Source organism: Zalophus californianus, chromosome 6 (assembly GCF_009762305.2).
Source record: "Zalophus californianus isolate mZalCal1 chromosome 6, mZalCal1.pri.v2, whole genome shotgun sequence".
Lineage (NCBI taxonomy): Eukaryota > Metazoa > Chordata > Mammalia > Carnivora > Otariidae > Zalophus > Zalophus californianus.
The window spans coordinates 90635387-90660152 of record NC_045600.1 but is presented as its reverse complement, the minus strand read 5'-3'; the positions used below and the strand labels follow the sequence as shown (position 1 = coordinate 90660152).

At 39.0% G+C, this 24766-nt stretch overlaps 1 protein-coding gene across 5 annotated transcripts in view; it reads right to left on the bottom strand.

Annotated features, from left to right (window-relative positions):
* GALK2 (galactokinase 2) overlaps positions 1–24766 on the bottom strand; it is a 132889-nt gene that overhangs the window by 52364 nt on the left and 55759 nt on the right. For all 5 annotated transcript variants that reach the window (XM_027569735.2, XM_027569734.2, XM_027569736.2 and 2 more), the window contains one exon: positions 1183–1281. In XM_027569735.2, coding sequence (XP_027425536.2) covers positions 1183–1281 — 99 coding nt within the window. The remainder of the gene's footprint in view (positions 1–1182; positions 1282–24766) is intronic.

Genomic DNA, 24766 nt, shown 5'->3' with positions numbered 1-24766 from the left:
GCAAACCACACGGTGCTTTATAGGCACAGAGTTGAAGCACCTGATCACCTAGTATAGACTCCTTTGAGAAAAGGGAAATCTACACTGAGTCTTAAAGGATGAGCAAGAGTAGGGCAGACAGAGGATTTCTTGACCCAAATAGGAAATCAAAAAGAGGGAAGAGCATACGCAAGTTCAGAGGCAAAAAAAAAAAAAAAAAAATGAGGTGTTAATAAAGCTTTGGGTATTGAAATTTGCCCGGAGCTCAGAGTTTGAGGGTTGAGGGTTGGTGAGAGGGTAGAATGAAGAGGTAAAGCAGGAGCCAGATTGTGAAGTAAGCGCTTTGCAAGCGCAAAGAATGTGGACTTTGTTCAGATTCTATAGCTAACTGACATTAACATCGGCACTCTTGCCACCATGTCTGCTTGTCAGGTCTCATCCAAAACACCCAGATTATTTTCCTAACATTCAACCACCTTTCCTCATGGTTCATGTCTTTGGCTTAGAGGAATCAACAATAAATATTCTTAATAAAAAGAAATCCAGGTATTCTTAGAAAATAGCCAAGCTTGTAGGAATCTGATGAAAAACTAAGAAAAGATTTTAAAGAAATGTCCACTTCTATTTTGGAAATGGGTAGTTTATGGACAACAACCGAAACCTCTACTCTGCCTAAGGGAGTTGATAGCCAAGGGGAAGTGGTATCCAGCTAAAGAATTCATCCCTGGCTTACTGTCAACATTCTTTTCCCACCACTGAAGCCCCAAAAATGTTGACAGAGAAAAATGATACTGAAAAGTAAATTATAAAAAGAGGGGTTGTGAATATATGTGGTAAGAGAAGTTAACATTTGGGTTTAAAACCAACAAGAGATTATGAAAATGCCATGAGATGAAGTGATTTGGGACAAGAGCGGGAAAGGCGGTCCCAATAACTAGGGAGTTGAGAAATCTCATCTTAACAATGAAGAGAAATAGAAGGGGGAAAAGACTAGGCACAAGAGAAAAACAGATCTGAGGTATTATTCTGGGAGCCTAAGGAAGAGGTGACCAACATGAAACAGAACAGGTGAACTGGTAGCAGCCTTGAATTACAAAGCAGATGATAAATACCATTTATAATAGAACCTAATAGAATTGACTGCCCAGAACCTCTCCATATGAAGTTGCAGTTGATATTTCCAAATAGCTCAATGTTACATACAGTTCCTTCTTCTGCAAGAAATGATATGGACTGGTCCATCCCTCCTCCTTCAGTGCCAATATAACGCTCGCTCTTGGCACAGATTTCCGCAAGTTCCACCTGAAAAAGTAAAATTTATTCGCACTGTGAGTACAGTCATAATTTATTTCTCATTCATTTCTTACTCCAGGCATGACAGATAGGTTTGAATTCCAGTGCCAACTCTGATCAGCTGACAAAAGTTGCCTGAAGCACTGTGTAACAAGGACTCTAAGACTACCATTGAGCTCAATAGGAAAACATAGCATGATGAATTAACGTTTGCAGTGGGATGGAATGAGATACTTGCTGCGCATGCCATGTATTTGCTCTCCATAAAAGACTTTATAGGGCAAGCAGTTTCTTCCATCTTTCTCTTTGCTCCATCCCTCTCTAGACTAGTATCACCAAAAATCTCATATGGGTACTCACTCATTTCTCCCTTCCTTTGTCTTCCTTTGTTTCCCCACAGTGGACTTTTCTAGTATCCACACAGCCAAAGTGGGGTCATGTAACTTTATCCTCCAGTCAAAAAGTTAATGCTGTCTGTGTGATTTCCATTAAATGTAAGAATCATCATGAAATTCTTGTCATTTCACATCCCTTCCACCAAGAAAGATCATGAACTAGCATCATCTCCCCAGACACATCTTCCTCCAACCATGATGAAGAGGCCCAACACACAAATGCAGTTCTAACCCAAATTGAGTATGTCAAAATATGTGTTTAAGAATCTTCAATGGCTTCCTACTGATTAATGAAATAAGTTTAAGCTCCTCAATCTGGCATTTCAAAGCCTTCTAAAATGTGCAAACAATTTGCATAGGAAATCATATTATCTACCACTCTTTTCCAATTAGATTTGTCTCCTTGACCATCTCACGGCATTTGTGCAACCTGGTATTACTCCCTACCTTCTCTCATATAAATCCCATAGCCAGTCAATACCCAGCTTACCAATTACCTACTATGGACAAGTCACTGGGCTGACCACTCAAATCTTCTTCCATCATAAAGTATTCCTCTAATATTGTTCCTACTATGGCATCCCCTTTCTCTGAACTTCTACAATCATCCATTTACTCACTCTACTATTCATCCATCCATCCATTCATTTTTTTCTTTCTTCTAAGATTTGATTCAGGCCCTTACTATTTCTTACCTGTTTTTACTGGAAGATCCTCCTAGAATGATCATTCTGAATCTGATAATTGTCTCTGGCCTGCTTGGTTGCCAACACCTTGATGCTCATATTGCTCAACATGTCTTTAGTCCATAAAGACACAATGTCTTTAATGACATCCCTCGCTCACTTCTCCAGCCTCCTCTCCTACCACTAACCCTGGAAACCCTAAGTTCAGACCATCAGGAATACTAAACAAATACTTTTCTTTATCACCCTTAAGCTCTTTCATCTCTCAGTGCCTTTCAAAGTGTGATTTTTGGTCCTCCTCACTCAATACTCCTCTCTCCGGCATCCCCCACTAGTCACCAGGTTCAACTCAAGCATTGCCTCTCCCTGGAACCCACACCACCAACCTAAATGCACACACACCACATAACGCCTCCTCTACATCCTTGTATATTAATTATTCTATTCTCATTTATCAAGCCATGCTTTAAGTGTGGATTTACTTGTGTTTTTACCCACCAGTCTACGAGGGCCCACTTAACTAATGTGACTGAATCACATAGTGTTTATTACCATTCTTTAATTGTGTCAGGTTTCAATCACATCTGTTTTCCCTGGAAAATTGTCAGTCTTATAAGACACAGACAAATTCTGGTGTTTCTATTGTGTCCCCAACCTCACACAATGCTGAGCAACGTAGTAAATAATAAATACCTGCTGCTTTCTCTTTCTGAGAATAGCTGCCCCAATACCATCTGAGAGATTCTGTGTCATATTCCTTGTTGGTCATGTGGCTTCACTAACATTAACTTCGCCTTGTGACACGAGGTAAACTTGGGACTATGATGTAATGGGTGTCGCGCATGGCCTTGCTAAACACACAGCCAAGTGACCTGCCCATAATAGGCACATTAAAAATGCATCAAAAACTAATGATGTACTGTATGGTGACTCATATAACACAATAAAAAAATGAATTAAAAAAAATAAAGTAGAAGGGCGCCAGGGTGGCTCAGTCGTTAAGCATCTGCCTTCGGCTCAGGTCATGCTCCCAGGGTCCTAGGATGGAGTTCCGCATCAGGCTCTCTGCTCGGCGGGAGGCCTGCTTCTCCCTCTCCCACTCCCCCTGCTTGTGTTTCCTCTCTCGCTGTGTCTCTCCCTGTCAAATACATAAAATCTTTTAAAAAAAAATAAAGTAGCAAATAAAAGGTCAAAACACCTAGATTTTAAAATGTAAAGAAACAATATACCCAGGTGAAGAAGTTCACATAGCATTCGGTTAAGAATGATGAGACCTGAGTCTCTGTCACCCTCAGCCAGTGTGAAAAGTCACCTCCCCAACAACTTTAATAACAGCCACATTTACATGCTAAGTACCTGGCATGATCTCTTCTGTGAGCAGTATCCTCTCTAGTTATCCTCCTTACACAGAGGAGGAAAATGGGACTTGGAGACATATAACAGAAAACGGAAAAGCCACTTGAACTTCATCTGCCTGACTCCATAGCCTGTGCTCTTTCCACACTGGACTTCATTACTCCTCTCCTGGCCCCACCCCACTGGGGATAATATAACCTATTTTCTCAATACCTCAAAGGGATGTGAAATGATAAATGAGATCACCAAAAGTTAAGTATCCTCCCTTTTATGAGAAAAGAAACTAAAGCACTGAGAAATATATGCTTATTGATTATTTAAAAAAATGTCTTCCATGTGGCAACAATAGGATACTTTTACTTTAAACAGGATGTTAATTTTTCCAGACTATCTATCTGGACAAATTTCAGAGAGACCCCAGAAGCCCCCAGCAGCTCTGTGTCAAGGAGAGTCCACCTGCAGGGATAGGGACATGCCTATACTTTGCTGAATTCTGACAGATGGATCCCATGACTGCACAGACAATAGCCAAGAGTTCTAAATATGAGGACACAAAAGAAAATGAAGGTATGGAAGCCAGAAAATAAAAGAAAGGATAATTCATCTTACAGTCCCCCCAAAGCGCATAAGAAAATCAGTAGTAAACAGGGAGGAAAAAACCAGTACCAGACACCTCCAAACCTTGGTTAAAGCCTCAAAGCTCCTGCCAACTAGCTGTTGTAGATTTCTTAATTTTTCCATTTCCATGTCTTCATATACTGTTAACAATAATAATGATAGTTTTAGCAGTTAAGATTTATTGAGCACTTACTATATGCCAGGCACTGTTCTAATTACTTTGTATGAATTAATTATTTACTTCTTATAATGACTCTATAAGATAGGTAGTATATACTCATTTTACAGATGAGGAAACTGAGCGGGCTTATTAGCTGAGACTAAACTAGTAATTACAAAAGGTGAAATTCAACAAACTGTCTAACTCCAAAGCCTATACTCTTAATCACCATGCTATTATAACCTCCCATAATACAGAGAAAAATACCCACCTCCCTAGCTATGGGATTATTGTGATAATCCAATGAATTACATAAAAATACCGCATAAATTCTAAAGAACTATACAATTGTTAATTTTATTATTTGTACATAATGAATAAGGAATCATTTGATTTACACAGTAGCTAAGTTCCAAGCCAAAAGTAAAGACAGACAGGTATAATTATTCTGGAAAACAGAACCGTTTTTAAAAGTGTTTCAGAAAAGACAGAATATAAAAGATTCCGGATGCCCCCAGGAGAACTAATTTAACAACAGGCAGTAATAGAGCCTGAGACAAACAGGAGAGTGTGTGCTCCATTTGAAGGAGTTTAGTCTTACTAGGGATGGGTGGGGGGTGGTCCCCGCCTGCCAAACAAAACATGCTTGTAGTAGAAACTTCAACTGTAGGCCTGCAAGTGGCTTTTCCAGTGACCCTAGCCCTTCACCCCCATACCAAAAGCAAAAAGTCAAATCCAAAATGGTTATGACATGTGAAGAAACTAGAAACCAAAGTTTTTTTTAAATCTCAAATCCTGATTAAGCAAAAAAAAATTGCATTCTTCTGTAGGTCCATAGCCTTAGCCAGGGACGTCATGACCCAAACTCAGAAACCCACTTATAGAGGGACCTTAACAGCAGGGGGTGTAAATGGGAGCAGAGAATGCCTGTCATTCTGGATAATGTGAGGGATACACGTGAGCCAGCCATGCCTATTCTGCCTTTGGGGACCGGACCCTGGAAATAGAACTATAAAAAAGTCCTCCAAGAGTTATAATCCTTGCAAAGAAATAAATCAATACTCCATTCAGATTTGAAGTTATGTAAAATAGCAATAGACTTCAGGAGAGTAAGAAGATATGTCAAAAACACATTAACATGGTGTATGCAAAGAAACCTATCAGAACTTCAAACAAAGATCAAATAGAATTTGAGGACCCAATTCATTTTAACAAAGGATAAAGTTATCTTTTTCCTGGATGTTTAAAGGATTCTGAGGCTCCCCCATTTCTCCTATCTCCACACACACACACACACACACACACACACACACACACACACACACACACACGCCCTGAGAACCCTCAGGCAAGAATAGCAAAGCTCTAAGTGAAAACGGACTCATTCCCCTCCCCACCAATATATTTTCTTCTGCCCTTACACCTGAATACTTCAAGAACCCCAGGTGCCTCCAAAGTAGTCACTTGTAGCATTTAGCTCTATCTCTTCCTATAAAATACTAATGTCTGAGAATCATTAGGGATGACAATTTGATTGCATGAGGAAATTTTCCAAAATTTACACCTAATAACTCATTTCTATTTTCAACTCCTGCTCTCTGGACAGTTAAGAGAAATCTGGCATTATTCATAGACCTTCTTTTAAAGCTACCAAAGATAGGCTAATTTAGCCCTTTGTGTGTTCTTCTCTTGAAGCAGCCTGGGAAAGAATCAAAAGTCACATGGGTTCCCAAATTAAACAGCTTACCCATCTGCTCGCCAGTGGGGCACTGGTAAGAGGAGAAATAACAGGGTTAGATTTAATAGTCACTGAGAAAGGGGATGCCTGGGTGGCTCAATCAGTTAAGCGTCTGTGACTCTTGATTTTGGTTCAGGTCATGATCTCAGGGTCCCTGCTCAGCAGGAAGTCTGCTTGTCTCCCCCTTCCTTTGCCCCTCCCCTGCCCCGTTCTCTCTCTCTCTCTCTCTCTCTCTCCCTCTTTCTAGAATAAATAAATCTTTTTTTAAAAAGTCACTGAGAAGGGCTAAAGATTCATGAATGTATTGCCTAGCTAAATCTGGATATTTATAAAAACAACAATAAAACAAAAAGACTCAAGATATTAACATAGTAAGTTCTATCTTTGTTTAACAGTTTTATTAATGAGATGGTTAAAAATAGAATAATTACATGATCAGGAAGTGTTAATCTCTTTGAGTCAGTTAGCCATGACTATGAGATGCCTTTCAATTCAGAACACAAGTCCTTAACCAAGACAGCAGCATCCAGCTATTACTGGCCGCCCCAAGTGCAAGTCAAGAGAAAGGAAGGAAATGAACAGTCCCATTCATTCACTCGACAATCCTTTACACAGTGTCCCACATATAAGTGGGAAGGACAGTGTCTTCCCTCAAGGAGTTCTCAATATTGATATTGTCTTCAGGTGAACAAGTCCTTCAAAAGAAAGTGTAAAACTAGTGTGCTAGTCAGCTTCTGATTACCCCTCTCGGTCTTCGGTCCACCCGCCTTCATTCTGCTATGTGCCGCAGGAGGCTGCCCAGCATGAACTGTATCAAGAGGTTGCTATGCATTCTGCTTCCCGTTGGGTTCTTCCAACAGAGAGCTCTGGCAGGAAATGAGAAATTGAAAGTGTGGGGGAAGAATAGTGAGGTCAGGTCCCTCCCAGCCAAGGTCACTTTTAGGCCCAAGGGCGCTAACAACTCAGCTACAAATAGTCCTGGGTTTCCGTACACCTACCTTTGTAAATTGCCCTTTATTATTGAGTGTGCTGTTTTCTATTATGACCCTGATTGATATATCTAGATAAGGTGAAAATATTAATGGCTCCTCTGACTTTTCTTTACATCAAATATTTTCCCTATTTTTCTCCCCCCACAATACTTGTCCATCTTAACTTTCAAAATACCTGGGTTCTTACCTGGGACTATTTTCAAATTATTCCCCAAACTGGCAAACCTATTAGGTAGAGCCCCACCAGATAGGAGAAACTCTTCATGAAACAGGATGAAGGAAAGCCTAAAAGAGACTCATTAGACTTGCTTTGTTTTGTAACATGGCTGATGAGCAACCAAGCCCTAGCTTGTAGACATTTTGGAGTGTTCTAAAAAAAAAAAAAAAGGTTGCTTCAATTTAAAAAAACAAAACAAAAAGAAGGAGGCTATTATTTCTTCTCCATATCTCTAATTCAAAGGGATGTAACCCAAAGAGATTAGTCACCTTTGCATTTTTTACTTCAAGAAAAGTTGCCTGAGGACAATAAGGGCCTATTCCCAACATGCACACAGCAGATACATCTGACCCTGATGATGGTTCAGACTAAAAAAAGTTCCAGTAAGTAATGCAAGGAAGAGAAAAGAAGAAGTTAAAATATTTAAAAGATCCAATGTGGGATGCCTAGGTGGCTCAGTTGTTAAGGCGTCTGCCTTCGGCTCAGGTCATGATCCCAGGGTCCTGGGATGGAGCCCCGCATCGGGCTCTCTGCTCAGCGGGGAGCCCGCTTCTCCCTCTCCCCACTGCTTGAGCTCTCTCGCTATCTCTCTCTCTCTCTCAAATAAATAAATAAAATCTTAAAAAAGATCCAATGCTACAGAGAAACAACAGTGAGGAGGGTTCTCAAAAGTAAATCTGAAAAACCTGATCAAATCCAGAACCAATCAAAGAATATGCCACAGCACTCACAAGTGTGTATGACAAAAAGAAAAAAAAAACAAAAGTAGACTCCTCCATCTGTGTACACTGGAGAGAACATAATCTAATGAACCTGGAGAAGGCTAGTAGTTGGAACACATAGCTCTAAAAATATCTAAGGTGCTTAGTGAGGACAGAAGCACAGTCTTCAAGTCAACTCCCTCCAAACTCTAAAGAAACAAAGAAAACTTCCCCAACCTAACTGACCTGCAATCTGCATCATGGAGGGACCCAGATTCAGAAAGGAGGCCGTCAACAGACAGGAGCACAGTATTTTATGGAAAACAGTTTGGGATTCCAGGCTCATGGGGATTCTGACAAAATGCCCAAGATAGGTTTCTCCTAGACCTCCACCATTGCTGCCTATGCTGGAGGGAGAGCGCTCTAAGGGGTGTGATAACATACAGCCCTTGCTATTTCTCCAAATGATGATCCTAGAAGTGCACGTGTGTGGTAAGACCATTAAAAGACTAACATGAATCTAAAAGGTGATGATGAGAGGCAAAGGGAGGAAATACAGAGCTGTGCTGCTGTGAGGGTCTCAGACACAGCATTAGTTTCACCTGGGGACTGATGAGAAGGGCGGACTCAGGCCCCACCCCAGACCCGCTGAATCAGAATCTGTAACTTAACAAGATCCCCCCACCCCACATTAAATTTGAAAGCACTCCTCTCAATTATTTCCTGCATTGAGGCTTTCTTAATAAATTTAGCAGAGAGGGAAGAATCAGAAGAAAGGGAAGGAAGCTAACAAAGCAAATGTCTTCTAAGGCCAAACACTATGTGGGGTATTTTACATGTGCCATATGATTTAGTCTCCAAAACATCCCTGAAATGTCAGAATTATAATTGCTATTTTATAGAGAAAGAAATTGAGACTCAAAGAAGTCAACAAGCTAACCTAAGATTCAGAGCCAGATAGATAGGTCTGGTTCAAAGTCCACGAGGATACCTTGTTCCCCTGCCTAGGCAACAGATGCTGTGCCTGAATACTGGGCGCTGGTAAGCAGATGGAGCAAAATTTATGCATACCCAAACTGAACATCCCTTCTGTTAGAATGAAGTTGGCCATGAGCCCTAGGATGCAGACACTTCTGAGTGATCATAATTTCACTCCATTTTATCCCCGGGGTTGGGGGGGATTCCATCTCTCTGGATGGTCTGGGCTTGGGGTGGGGGTGGGGGGGGAGAAGGGGACTTCCCATTATCCATCTCCAAATAGAATCCCAAGCACCTCCTTCCCAAACAGCCTCAACCCAAAGTGATCTCAATATAAGGCTGACATCTTGGTATGATTTCTGCAGCCTAATAATAATAGCAGCCAACACATTGAGACAGACACTGTTCCAAGCACTTTTCATGTACTATCAAATTTCAAATTCATGAAGGAGATTTTTATTACTAAATTCATTTTATAATGAAGAAACTGAAGCACAGAGAGGCTAAGCAAATTGCCCAAGATTATTCAGCTACTAAGTGACAGAGTCAGGATTTGAACTCTTGAGTCTTAGCTCTATGCTTTTGACCACAAAACTATTCTTTATCCCCAAGGGGAGCAGAATTTCAGAGGTGGACCAGAACCCAAAATTCAGGAGCCCCAAAAAGCCTCCGTGAGTGCTTTCATCACTCACTAGCACAATTAATTCAACCCCTTTCATTGTTTAAGTTCTAAAAAAATAAAGCAGCAAACACATACCAAGTAACTATTACAGGGGGACGGGAGGGGGGCACTGCCAAAAAAAAAAAAAAAAGTTGTGGCAAGACAGCAGAAAGCAGAAGCCCAGCCAGATTGATGGAATCAGACAAGAATACGATCCAAGTCATTGCTACTAAATACCAAAAGGGCCTCCAATGCCTGTGGTAAAGGCTGGTCACTCACTTGGCTGACAGACCATTTATTTTGGCTCTGACCTTTGAATGATGTTAAATAATGATGATAATAACGGATGGGCAGTAGGCCTGCAATCTCTGTGGTTTGGCAAGTGTTTCCTGGAACTGCACGTCCCTTCCCCACGGTCAAAGGGACACTCCCATTCCCCAGGAGAGGGCTCTTCATACAGAGTTTTGAGCAGCACAGGCCTGTCCCACCTTCAAGGTCCTAACTGCAGTAACTCTGACTGTAAACCAACCTGCACTCTCTGGGAGAAGGTAAAGAAGAAGCCGGGGCATTAAGTATGATTTACACCTCCTACTCCCCAACATAATCATAACTGTTAAAATTAAAACGTGTTAGTTTTCCTAGTATGACTCCAACTATACAGAAATGGACCCAAACCAAAGACAGAAAAATAAGTGCCATGGATCATCAAAATCAACCAAATCCCTAACTCGGTATACACATCTGCCTTGGAGAAAGGGTTCTATGTGTACAATATTCAATTCACAAAGACTGTGACATGAAGTGGGAAGAATCTTTAGGGTCAGGAAATGGAGAGCGTTAAAAGCGTTGTTACAAGTGAAGTAAACTGATTTTACTGAATTGTGCTCAGATGTTATGCCAAGAGCATCTACTAAAGGTCAGTATAAGAAATAGTCATGTGAACATCACTGTTGCATTTTTCAGACTGGTGGAGAGATCACTCTCATTATGTTTTGTGTGCTATAAAGAATCCATGTAAGAAACACATTTTAGAATTTAACACCCCCAGGGAAACCATAGCCTCTTCTGAAGAACTGAAATGATTTCTCTCTTCTGGTCACAAGACCTACATCACTTACTATGTTTCCTTGTTAATTTGGCTTCTGGAAATCTCAGCAAACTATTAAACAAAACCCAATTACATTAAGTAACTAACAGTTTTTACAATTACATTAATTAGCAGTCATTAAAAGGTATGTTTTCATTTCTTTCCTTTGCCCTAGTTTTCTGTATCTAATTTATTAACCTTATTGAATATATATTCTTGGTCATATAATTCTTAAGATTTTCTTCAAAATAAATAGGCACTTGGAACAAATAAAAGAAAAAATTGAGACATAACATGCATCAGGTGGAATAGTCATGTTAAGAGAAACAACAGTTTGAAAACAACAGTTTTCATGAAAAAATGAAACAGTTTTCATGAAAAAATAGTGGATATGCGACCTAAAGAAAGAGTAAGAGAAAGCAGAGGAACTTCCTTCAAACTGTGAAAGACTCTGATAGCAAAAGGAGAAACAGACCCATAAATACAGAGAACAAACCGTGGTTGGCAGAGGGGAGGGGATGGTGGGAAGGGAAAAGGGAGTGAAGGAGAGTGGGAGATACAAGCTTCCAGTTATGAGATGATTAAGTCATGGGAATAAAAGGCACAGCACAGGGAATATAGTCAATGGTATCGTAATAGTGTTGTATGGTGACAGATGGTAACTACACTTGTCATGAGCACAGCATAACACATAGAGTTGTTGATCACTATGCTGTACACACGAAACTACTGTGACATTGTGTGTCAACTATACATCAATTTCAAAAAGAGAAAAAGAAAAAAGAAGATACTTATCTTCTGCCAGTCCATTAAAAAAGAAGGAAAAAAGAAAAAGAAGGAGAAAATTGGGGATTCAGATAGAAAGGATTAAGCTGTGATTAAATATAAGAAAAATCTTTCCAATGACTAAAGTGGTCCAAAATGAAAATGACTAATTCGTGAATCAATTAGATCACTGGGGATATTCAATCAGAGGCTAGAAAATTGCCTCCTGTGAATGTTGAAAAGCAGATTTTTGCTCCAGTTGGCAGGTGACTAGAATAACTACACACATAAGAGAGGGTCCCTGAGAGTTGGGGTTCAGACACAGGAACCCTTAACTTCAACTGTTGGGGAAACTACATATTTCCTTACCTTCCCCAAGACTATAAATATTATAACTATTTAGTTTGACAAAAGATGAAGATGAAAATAGAAGGCCTAGAGACTCTGCTGTGAGTCAAGGAACTTCTGCTTGCTTCACAAAGTACTTCCAAGGGAAGAGAAGATTCCCTGCCCTTTGTAGGGTGGGAGAGGGAAGTAAAGACAAAACTTCATAAAACCGTAGGGTATTTCCATTTTGCCCTATATCCCAAAATGTGGATTCTTAGGCACACACCTAGTCTGTCATCCATTATCTCTATGAGGCCCTTTCAGGCACATGCTGGCTTGGGGCCAGCAGAACAGCTTACCTTTACCCACCATGTGATCTACCAGGCCCCCTCTCTGCACTGCACATCATACCCTATGTAAGGGCAGCTAGGAACAGATTGATGTGATCTTTTATACAGCATTTTTGAACATATATCCAGAGCTCTTTACCATGTACTGCAGGAAAACCAAAAGAAGTACCAAAATCCATCCAATATCTGCTTGCATGAATGGACAGTCTTATTACAAATCACTAGCCCAAGGACAGACTAATCTGAAAGGCAGAAAAACTGACTGAAAAAACTTGTCTTTTGGAAAATAAATGTCTGATTGCAATCTCTTTCTCTAGATTTTCACTCCTTGTTGGGTACCCATATGTAGTCATTCCTGACACTCCCCTAAATTATAAATGTTATAGTGTGTTCAACAAAAGACCAAGGTGAAAACAGAAACAGTATTGGAAATGATACTGCATAAACACTCTCCTGAATGTAAGTACAGAAATGCCAGATAATGGTTTAGCAAACTCTTGGCAGCAGGTTTCAGAGAAAGGGCAAATAATTTCTAATGGAAGAACTAACCTAGAACAGGAGATGTTTCCAATTGGTAAGGTAATTTGTTACAAAATACATCCACTTTACATCCTGCCAACACATGGAACAAGAGATACTAATGTTGTCTAAGGGGGGGAGGGTAGGAAAGAAGGGGAGAAAAATACAAAGATGGGTTTCCAAGAGATACCAGTAAGGATGGGCCCTGGCTGCTTTGCAAAGTGGGTAACAGTCTCTCTGCCACTGGACCCAACAGCAACCTGCAACATCAGCCACAGTCCTGACCACGTGTGCCTTGGAAGGCAGCTCTGCTCACTTTCCCTCTTCAGCTCATGAGTCTTCCCTTCCACTTCCTTGGGAGGATATGTACATTACTTATTTCTATAGCTAGTTTTTTGTTTGTTTACTAATGTGTCTTTCTTTCTTTTTCTTTTTAAACGACTTTGTCAAGTTCAGTGGTCTTTTGTGATTTTTTTTTAAGATTTTATTTATTTATTTGACAGAGAGAGACACAGCGAGAGAGGGAACACAAGCAGGGGGGAGTGGGAGAGGGAGAAGCAGGCACCCCCCCAGAGCAGAAAGCCCAATGCGGGGCTCGATCCCAGGACCCTGGGATCAGGACATGAGCCCAAGGCAGACGCCTAACGACTGAGCCACCCAGGCACCCCACTAATGTGTCTTTCTTTAACTAACATATAATTTATTATTTGTTTCAGGGGTACAGGTCTGTGATTCATCAGTCTTACACAATTCACAGCGCTCACCATAGTACATACCCTCCCCAATGTCCGTCACCCAGCCACCCCATCCCTTCCACCTGCCTCCACTCCAGCAACCCTCAGTTTGTTTCCTGAGATTGAGTCTCATGGTTTGTCTCCCTCTCTGGTTTTGTCTTGTTTCATTTTCCTTCCCTTCCCCTATGATACTCTGTCTCGTTTCTCAAATTCCTTGTATCGGTGAGATCTATAACTAAATTTTTAGCTCTTCAAAGCATGGTAGAATGTTCTGTGCTTTATGTCAACATATGACATATACTTTAAAACACAGGTCATTTTTAGATGAATGGATAAAGAAGATGTGGTATATATACACAATGGAATATTATGCAGCCATCAAAAGGAATGAGATCTTGCCATTTGCAACGACGTGGATGGAACTGGAGGGTGTTATGCTGAGTGAAATAAGTCAATCAGAGAAAGACATGTATCATATGACCTCACTGATATGAGGAATTCTTAATCTCAGGAAACAAACGGAGGGTTGCTGGAGTGGTGGGGGGTGGGAGGGATGGGGTGGCTGGGTGATAGACATTGGGGAGGGTATGTACTATGGTGAGCACTGTGATTTATGCAAGACTGTTGAATCACAGATCTGTACCTCTGAAACAAATAATGCAATATATGTTAAGAAAAAAAAAAGAAGAAGAAGAAGATAGCAGGAGGGGAAGAATGAAGGGGAGTAAATCGGAGGGGGAGATGAACCATGAGAGACGATGGACTCTGAGAAACAAACTGAGGCTTCTAGAGGGGAGGGGGGTGGGGGGATGGGTTAGCCTGGTGATGGGTATTAAGGAGGGCACATTCTGTGTGGAGCACTGGGTGTTATGCACAAACAATGAATCATGGAACACTACATCAAAAACGAATGATGTAATGTACGGTGATTAACATAACAATAAAAACTAATGGTGTAGTTATGGTAATTAACATAACAATAAAAACAAAAACAAAACAAAACAAAACAAAAATCAGGTCATTTTTGCCTGTCCTCTCCTACTCCACTTCCACATCTCGACTTACTCCACAAGGCCTTCCCTAAAACTCACTCCCCATGTAAATTGGGTCCTTCTGTTTTTCTTTTTTTTAGTCTCTTCCTGTCATAGTATTTATCGCAACCTGTGTGGACATATTTGTGTATGTTTGTATAATACTGGTCTCCCCCATTTGTCTAAGCTCCATGAGGTGAGGGAGCATGTGTCTGTTCACTCCTGTATCTATAATAGCTAACCTATTTGTTGATAAATGAATATTGAATGAATATATTAACAAATGAATATACGATGTCAACTTCTCATCCCCCTACTAATCTATCATATTTAGAAACAAAAATATGCCCAGGGGCACCTGGGTGGCTCAGTCAGTTAAGCATCTGACTCTTGATTTTGGCACCAGTCAAGATCTTAAGGTCGTGAGATTTAAGTCTGCACTGGCCTCTGTGCTGGGCTCTGTGCTGGGTGTGGAGCCTGCTTAAGATTCTCTTCCCCCTCCCCTTACCCTTCCCCCTCCCTTTGTCCCTCTCTAAAAATAATAATAATAATAATAATAATAATAATAATAAACAAAAAAAATATGCCCCTAGTAAATGAATATGTATGAAATAAAAACCCTGGAACCACTCACTACTCAGCCATCACATGACACTGGCACATTGTGTAGAGTGGAATACCACTTTCTCTCTTTTGCTTCCTTTGGAGTTTATTCTTCCTTATACTTCCATGTGCTGAGATACAGGGAAAAAAAACCCAGAAAACTCATTATCTTCAATAATTTCCACCTTCCACATTCGACAATAATATAAAAGAGAGAAGGATTTCACTTCTTCCCATTTTTCTAATCTATTTCATGGAAAATGTGCCAGTGATTATCAAAATATCTACAATGTCAACAACATGAAAAGGAAGAAATAAAAGACCTAGAAAATTCTTCTGAAGATTGAGTTAATCACCAATGACCAATGAGTTAATCAATCGGTACTATGTAATGAAACATCCATAAAAAACCCTAAATGACTAGGTGTAGAGAGCTTGGTAAACACATCAAGGTGCTGGCGCGTACACATCCAAAGAAGGCGCAGATGCTCTGTGCCACCTCCTCATCCCACGTTTCTTCTATGCATTTCTTCCATTTGACTGTTTCTGACTTATATGACTTATATAAACCAGTAATAATAAGTAAAGGGCTTTCCTGAGTTCTGTGAGTCATTCTAGCAAATTATTGAAACTGAGGAGAGGGTTGGTGGAATCCCTGAATTTACAGCTGGTTGGTCAGAAGTACAGGTACAATTGGGAGTTGCAATTGGCATTTGAAGTGGGGTGGGGGGGCAGTCTTGTAAAACTGAGTCCTTAACTTATAGAATCTGATGCTAACTCCAGGTAGATTGGATTGGATTGGATTGGATTGAACTGAATTGAATTGAATTGAGACCCAATTGTTGTCTAGAGAGTTGGGAGAATTGGCTAGTGTTAGAAAAAACCCATACATTTGGTGTCAGAAGTGTTGTGAATAAAAATAGTTCTCACACTCTTCCTCCAAGGTCTTAGCCACTATTCTCAGGCCCCTGAATTTTCTATATTATTATAAAACTCAGTGTAGTGGACCCCTATGAGATGTCTAGCCATCCACTTCCAGTATCTACTGTTTTCGGAGGGCACCATCCCCTTTCTTCTCCCTCTCATTCCCCCAACCCAACTATCACAAGGTTATAGTAATAAAACTCTTGAATGCTAGATTCACACACTGTAATCCCCCATCTCCCACCTCCATATAAACACCCAAACACCCCACCACCACCAGCACAGTTCAGAGATCCAGTTTACTGAAGGAAAACTAACCAGGTTCCCTTCTAGATTCTAGATTCCCTTCTCCAAGGGAATCTTCCCAATGGAGAAAGGGAGAGTCAGTTCAGGGATACGGAGATCTGTTCTATATGATCTTAGAGGCTGTCAGCAGTCTTTTGTTTTTCTTTTTTTTAACCATAGGGACGAGAGAAGTAGAGGAAGCTCGTCTGAAGATAGAGAATGACAGACAGGCAACAAGCAAAGCAGTGACGGAGGCAAATCTAACAACATTGAGGTTTCTGTCCATTCCTGAAACCCAGCTATAATCCATTATTGTAGATGACAAAATGGCCATAAATCCTTCCCCTCCCTAGTTTCAATCCCTTGCGATGTGACTTTGCAGCTCCTCCCATAAAAAGGTAGAATCTATTTCTCCATTTTTTGAATCTAGGATGTAACTTCTTTTGACCAATGGGATATGTGGCAAATGTGACACAAACAGCTTTGAAAAGCTTTCATACATGGAGCTTGTCCTCTTGCTGTCCTTGGAAGCCTGAGATCTCCATTTTAACAAGCCTGGGCTAGCCTGGTGGATGATGAGATACATGTGGCCCAGTTGCCCCCATCATCCCAGCTGACAACCAGCCAACCCAGAAGCAGCACTGCCTTCCTAGCTCTCCAGCAGCTGAGAGCAGATGTGTGAATGAGCCCAGCCAAGACAAGCATAAGCACTGTCAAGCTGAATCCAGCTCAAATGGTTGTTGTTTTAAACCACTAAGTTTGGGGAGGGTTACACAGCAAAGGCTAACTGATAAACCCACCTTTGTATTTCAGCACACATCCCTTGAATGCGCTTTTTATCCTGCAAGCAAGAGTTTTAATATCTACATTTGCATTTGAAAATATTTTATCATCACAGAAGCCCAAAGAATATTCAAACATTCAAACAGTTTTAAACATTTTGTTCCATTGAGTTAAAAATATATATCTGGAACTAGCTACACAATTGCATTTTATCCTTTCCCAGGCTCCAAATCATCTCCTTTATAGCTTACCAATTTTTATTATATATGTACTACCAAAATAAGTGCCCTAATGTATTTTCATAACAATAAATTCTGGTCTGACCCCTGCTTATTTCTTCTACCATAAGCTCCTGCTACTTTTATCACATAGTCCATACTCCTGTACAAGTAAACTAATTTCAATTTCCTGAATATACTCCCTATGCATCTATATCTTTGAAAATGCTAATCTACCTGCATTCATTCAATAGATATTTACTGAGGGCCAATTGTGGGCAAGGCACTGTTATAGGTTCTAGAAATAAAGCAGATGAAGAAATGAGACCAGAATTCTATGGTCTTCTTGTCTTCATAACTATGGCTAATTGCTCTTTCACTGAGACTAAAATCAAGCAGCAACTCCTCTGGGAAACTTTCATGGCCTCCTAGAATTGAGTTACATACTCTCTCTGCTCTATCATAGCACTTAATCAGTATGACACAGTGGCTAAAGCATATAAGTTTCCTCATCCACAAAATGGGAGTTATAATAATTACCCACTTGGTTGGGTTGTTGTAAGGATTTTAAAAGCCTAGTACATAGTTAAGGCACAATAAATATTGCTTAATTTTTTTTAATTCCCTGTTGTTCTATAATGAGAATACATTGCTTTTATAGTAAGAAAAATAACTTTCAAGGAATCTATAATCATTCCTGATGAAATCAGGAAAAACCTGAAGTTATGTATCTTTGCACCCATTTAAGATGGTATGCTGTGTTTCCCACTTCTATTCATGACTCTAGGAATCTGCAGCTCACAAACAGGCCTCAAAACCAAAACTCACATTTGAAAACTATTTGTATTCCTACTGCCATTACTTTAGTCAATACATACAAATTTTAACTATAACACTTCAATTAGAAAAATATTTCATTGATCTTAAATTCCTGGACAACGAGCAAAAACTCTCACTTTACTACTTTACAACAGCTTCCTTTCTCCAGTGGAAAGAAAATTAGGAAGCAGAAAATAAAAAAACAAAGACAGCATGAGATTTAAACAAGTACAAAGAATACAATGAGAGATAAAAAAGATGTTTTCACATTCATCAAGGGAACTTTGCACCTTTAGAAACACCACCATTTTGGGTAGCCAATTATGTATTATAGAAGTATGTCAGTTTCATCGCCTCTTTTGCTCCTTGAACAACTCCCTATGTAATAACTCCTTCACCTGAAAATGTAAGAGAATCCACACTGGAGCCCAAGAGGGACAGTGTTTACGTCCCATTACTGTGACAACTCTACAAACATGCAGGCTTGGATTTATGGGACATGCTTTCATATATGTATATGACAGACAAAACCTATTGGCAAGTAGGAGGAATCCAGCACCTGGTGCAAATGACTAAAACTAGGGATTATAGTTACATTTTTAGCAACAGTATGGCACAGACTCCCAACTACTCAAAATGGACATTAGCTATAGGAGAGGAAAGAGAAACGGTGGATCAGTCCTACCTAGATATAATAACTCTTAAATAAACTTGGATAAACGAATAAATCCTCTGGATTAAGCCTAATTGTCAAATTAATGGAATCTCAAGTGCTGATCCTAAATAAAAGCCTAAGTAATTATTTACATTATCACCAGCAAATTATCATGTTGCAAATGAGAGCATTTCTTTTTTCTTAATTCAGTTAGGCACCAGACTATACACTGGGAATCCAGAGATTTAAAAAAGCAATAGTCTGTCTCTGCGCTTGAAGACCTCAAGACAGTCTAATGGAAACATCTTTGCAATACAAAGTGAGAAGTACTATAGCAAAGTGAGAGGTTCTATTATGGTCACATTGACAAGGAAGCTTTAATCAAGAGGGGAAACCATTAAATGGTTTTGCAGATTTAACCCACAGTTCCAGTTGGTCATCTCACAAAAGCAAAAGCATGCCACTGACATGGATGGCACTAAATGGGCAAACACATGTGAATGGTTCTGCAGACAACAATACAACTACTCATCTATCCAACTACCAATCTCACAAGCCAAGGACAGCACTGTTTATCTTTTCTTTCCTATAATGTACCAACAAGATGACTAGAAAACCCTAAAAGATTAAATGACCACCCTGAGTTCTATCAACGCTACCCACCTGGAAAGAAGAAAAACAGAACCCAGAAATGGACCCTCAAGTCTATGGTCAACTAATCTTCGACAAAGCAGGAAAGAATGTGCAATGGAAAAAAGACAGTCTCTTCAATAAATGGTGTTGGGAAAATTGGACATCCCCATATAGAAGATGAAACTGGACCACTTTCTTACACCATACACAAAGATAAACTCAAAATGGATGAAAGACCTAAAGGTAAGACAGGAGTCCATCAAAATCCTAGAGGAGAACACAGGTAGCAACCTCTTCAACCTCAGCCACAGCAACTTCTTACTAGACACATCTCCAAAGGCAAGGGAAACAAAAGCAAAAATGAACTAGTGGGGCTTCATCAAGGTAAAAAGCTTTTGCACAGCAAAGAAAAGAGTCCACAAAACCAAAAAACAACCTATAGAATGGGAGAAGATATTTGCAAATGTCTTATCAGATAAAGGGCTAGTATCTAAGATCTATAAAGAACTTATCAAACTCAACACCCAAAAAACAAGTAATCCAGTCAAGAAATGGGCAGAAGACATGAACAGACATTTCTCCAAAGAAAACATACAAATTACCAACAGACACATGAAAAAATGTTCATCACTCATCATCAGGAAAATACAAATCCAAACCACAACAAGATACCACCTCACACTGGTCAGAATGACTAAAATTAACAAGCCAGAAAACAACAAATGTTGGCAAGGATATGGAGAAAGGGGAACCCTCTTACACTATTGGTAGGAATGCAAGCTGGTACAGTCACTCTGGAAAACAGTATGGAGGTTCCTCAAGAAGTTAAAAATAGAACTACCCTATGACCCAGCAATTGCACTACTAGATATTTACCCAAAGGACACAAATGTGATCTGAAGGGGCATCTGCACTCCAATGTTTATAGCAGCAATGTCCACAATAGCCAAACTGTGGAAAGAGCACAGATGTCTGTTAACAGATGAATGGATAAAGAAGATGTGGTATTTATACACAAGGGAATATTTCAGGCATCAAAAAGGATGAAATCTTACCATTACATTGATGTGGATGGAATTGGAGGGTATTATGCTAAGCAAATAACTTGCTCATATGATTTCACTCATATGTGGAATTTAAGAAACAAAACAGAGGATCACAGGGGAAGGGAGGAAAAAATAAAGTAAGACGATATCAGAGAGGGAGACAAACCACTAGAGACTCTTACATATAGGAAACAAATTGAGGGTTGCAGGAGGGGTGGGGGGTGGGGGGATGGGGTAACTGGGTGATGGGCATTAAGGAGGGCATGTGATATAATGAGCACTGGGTGTTGTATGCAACTGATGAATCACTGAAGTCCACATCTGAATTTAAATAAAGTAAGTTTAAAAGAAAGAAAAAAAACAGTTAATACACGTAAGAAAGCATGCACATGACAGGCAGTTGTCTGCTTGTGTCAGGCCACTCTTAAGTCCACCTGTTCTCTGCAGAAGCTCTGGCTTAACTCCAACATTTATCTAGACAGGCTGCAGTATCATTTTTACAGTTAGATATACTACTGACCAACCTCTTTTAATCTAACAGAAAGCTTTAAAGAATTAAGCCTGTGTACCATAAACCCTTTAAAAGACTACAATAATTAAAGACACAGAGACATGTAAATATTTGTTAGTCAAACCAAATTCATGTTGCCTGGTATTTTCTTTGGAGCCAGCCCATGTCATTACACTGAAATGTGATACATACAAACCCTGAGTGACTGCAAGTGAAATAATGTGACCCTATATATACACCGTGACAGTTTAAAATTACATTTGCTTGGGTTATTTTTATGTTAGATATTTCAAACCGTTTATTCCAAGCTTAGTACATTTTGTTTCCTAAACAAAACAACGAAGGAAAACATAAAAATAGCAGTGGAACAGTAGAGGATCTTAGTTCCTTGACAAAGCTGAGGATTTGTGATTTTTAAGTCATCAGTATCAGTATGTTCATTCATTCAACAAATATGCATTGAGTGTTGTGTTTATTAAAACCTAATAGACAGTTTGATATGTTACAGTATATTTTTCCGCTCTTAAAGGACTTTTTAAACTATGTTTAAACTATTATTAACAAAAAGCTCACCTTTATAAAAAGGGAATTTATATTACAAACCTAAACTAAGGCTTTCTTTTGGATAGGCAGCAGAGCTCTACCTATATCTATGTATTAAAAAATTAAGTATAATCAAGCCCCACCTCAGGCTCCCTGCTCGGGAGGAAGCCTGCTTCTCCCTCTCCCACTCGCCCTGCTTGTGTTCCCTCTCTCGCTATGTCTCTATCTGTCAAATAAATAAATAAAATCTTTTAAAAAACTAAATAAATAAAAAAAATTAAGTATAATGGAATAGACAGAAATCATATGATGTGATTCACTGAGAAGGACATCACCCATGTAGTATTGCTGGGGAAAAAAGGTTCATCTCAATCTAATAATAAGACAACCATCTTGACAAACCCAAATTGAGGAAATTTGACCCCCCCCCAAAAAATCAGTCTGGACTCTTCAAAAATGTTTATGTCATGAAAGACAAAAAAGCTGGGGAACAGTTCTAGAATAAAAGAAACTAAAGAAACATGACAATTAAATGTAATGATTGGGTCAGTAAAAAATTTAAAAGAAAGAAAAAGAGAAAAGCTGAAAAGGACATTATTATTGGGACAATTGGGAAATTTGAATATGGGCTGCATATTAGATAATTATATTGTATCAATGTGATAATTTATTTGGTTATATTGAACAATGCTTTGTTCTTAGGAGACAAATGCTGAAATATTTAAGGGTGATGTCTGCAATTAACTCTCAATGGTTCAGGAAAAAAGCAGAGAAAAAGAGCAAATGTGGCAAAATGTTTACAAGGATCTAGATAAAACACATGCATATTCATTGCCTATTCTTGCACTTTTTCTATACATTTGAAATTTCCCTATAATAAAAATTCGAGAAAAAAGCTTTAAGTGTTACATTAACGATCAAATTCAATATGTGATATTTAACACTGTTGTCAACAAGTAACAGTGTATCATACTTTACAACGTTATTCAAAACCACTGAAGCAAATCAATGAAAACTTCTAAATATTAAGGCATCCGGTGTTAAAACAAGCTTCTGGAAATTATTCCTAAAGGAATAATGCATTTTTCTTTTTGCTGACAATTTTTTTGCTTTTTCAGTAAATTTATCACCAATTTCAAGAAAAAAAATTTATAAAATCTGACAAAGTATTTTGTCATGAAAATAAACATAAATACAACTTAAATTATAACAATAAAAAGGAGTATTTTCACCTCTTCACTGGGTAGAGGTCTTTACAGCATGTAAAATAAATTCATATTTAATTTTTTTAATTTTGAAATTTACTGATTGCTTGAATTTTTGCATATATTTCATAAAAACACCCAAAATTTTATCAAAAGAAGAAACATTAATCACATATTCTCCAGATGCTCTTGTAATCACAGAAGTCATGACCAATTTTACCTTCCCTGAGCTTACTTAAATTATAGGAGATTATGAGCTTTGATGACCACACATAAAGTTCCCCAGAGCCCTGCTTCCACTTGATTTAAATAAACACAGTCAAAATTAATAAGTGTTTAATAGCCTAGCATGTCTTCTTATGTGGGATGTTACCCAAGATCTCTGAAACAATTATATTTTATTTGCATGCTTAAAATAATTAAATCAACATATTAGTCAAAGAGTAACCTGGGTGGCACTCATTAAAATCCATCATTTGATACCCAAAAAAACCAACCCCCTCTTATACTGTCCTTAGTGAAAGCATATTGGTGTTAATAGAAAGCAGGCAGCCGAGTGTTAACAGCATACAACCTGGGTTTCTAGAAGATGAATTTAAAGAACTTCCCCAGTTCGTTATAAGAAACAAAATGAAATGGGATTCTCCACTCCTGCTCCCACTATTGCTCCAAAGAAGTTATGATATTCCATGGGAAATAATTTAATTATGGGATGTTACTTGAAAAAGTCAAATTGCCAACCTCCCAGTTGAATAGTCTGCATATGTGAAATGAAACTTTAGCAAATGTTACCTTTGTTGTTGAGATACCTAGAAAGAAAATCCTTCCTTCTTTGAAAAGTTTTAATTCCTTAAAATACTTATTTTTGAAGAAATGTAAAAAGCAAAACAACAGGAACTCTGGCTTACATTATTCATTTTAGTAATTTATTGTGGGATTCTCTTCTACAGGAATACAATGACATAGTGAAATAAGGGTTAAAAAGCATAAATTATACCACTTTAGACAACAGAATAGGATTTGATAATAAAAATTAGGTAACTTGAGGCAACTGACAGTATTAGCAATACCTAACTCTAACCAGTGTCAAAGGTCTGAGACTTTCTTAGGCCAGCTCCAGAAGAGTAGCTTCACAATCCAATGTATTATAGAAAGGTAGGATCTTTAAAATACCAAGCAATAACTTAATTAGAAAACTCAATAGACAGTTTTTCCTCTCTAATTTTGTTTTTTCCCTGAATATTAAGTCTAATATTGACCATCTAAGATTCCCTAGACAAAGTGAGACAAATGGTACTCAACTGTTCACCGTGTTCAGCTCCAACTGGAACTCCCATGAAAAATGGGTAAGGAAACATACAAAGCAAAGTCTGGAAATCCACTAGAAGACCCTAATCCAGAAACACAGAAGGTTGCCTTTAAGGGGTGTCTACTGACTCTATTTTTACCCAACTTCAGCCATCCCACAGAAAGGAAAGAGGCGCAACCTGCCAGGGCCCTGGAGTATCCCACTCTACCATGGCTCTCTGCACCTACAAATGGCTCCTTTATGACAGAATCAGCAAGACTGCATCCAAAGAGAATTACCAATCCCCTTAAAAGGAAAATTTTGTAAACCAGCAAGGTGAACTTTATCCAGAAAAGAAAGGTTCAGAATAGCTAAGAGTTAAATGTTTAATAGTACACTTCAGCTTAAATGTCAATCCCTACATCCTCATGTTATTGCTGCCCACAATACTCAATTTTACCAACAATTGGTAATTGTTTTAATTAGTAATTTTTTCTCTTCCTCACCTCTCTTACTTTGATTCTTTGTACTATCACATAACCTAAAGTAGCCCTTCTCCAAGTCATTCTCCATCTTTGCCAGACTTCATTCTCCTTATAGAAGTTAACCCTATGTGAAAGTATCTTGCCCATTTACTTAGTGCTTATATCTGTCTCTACCTTCTAG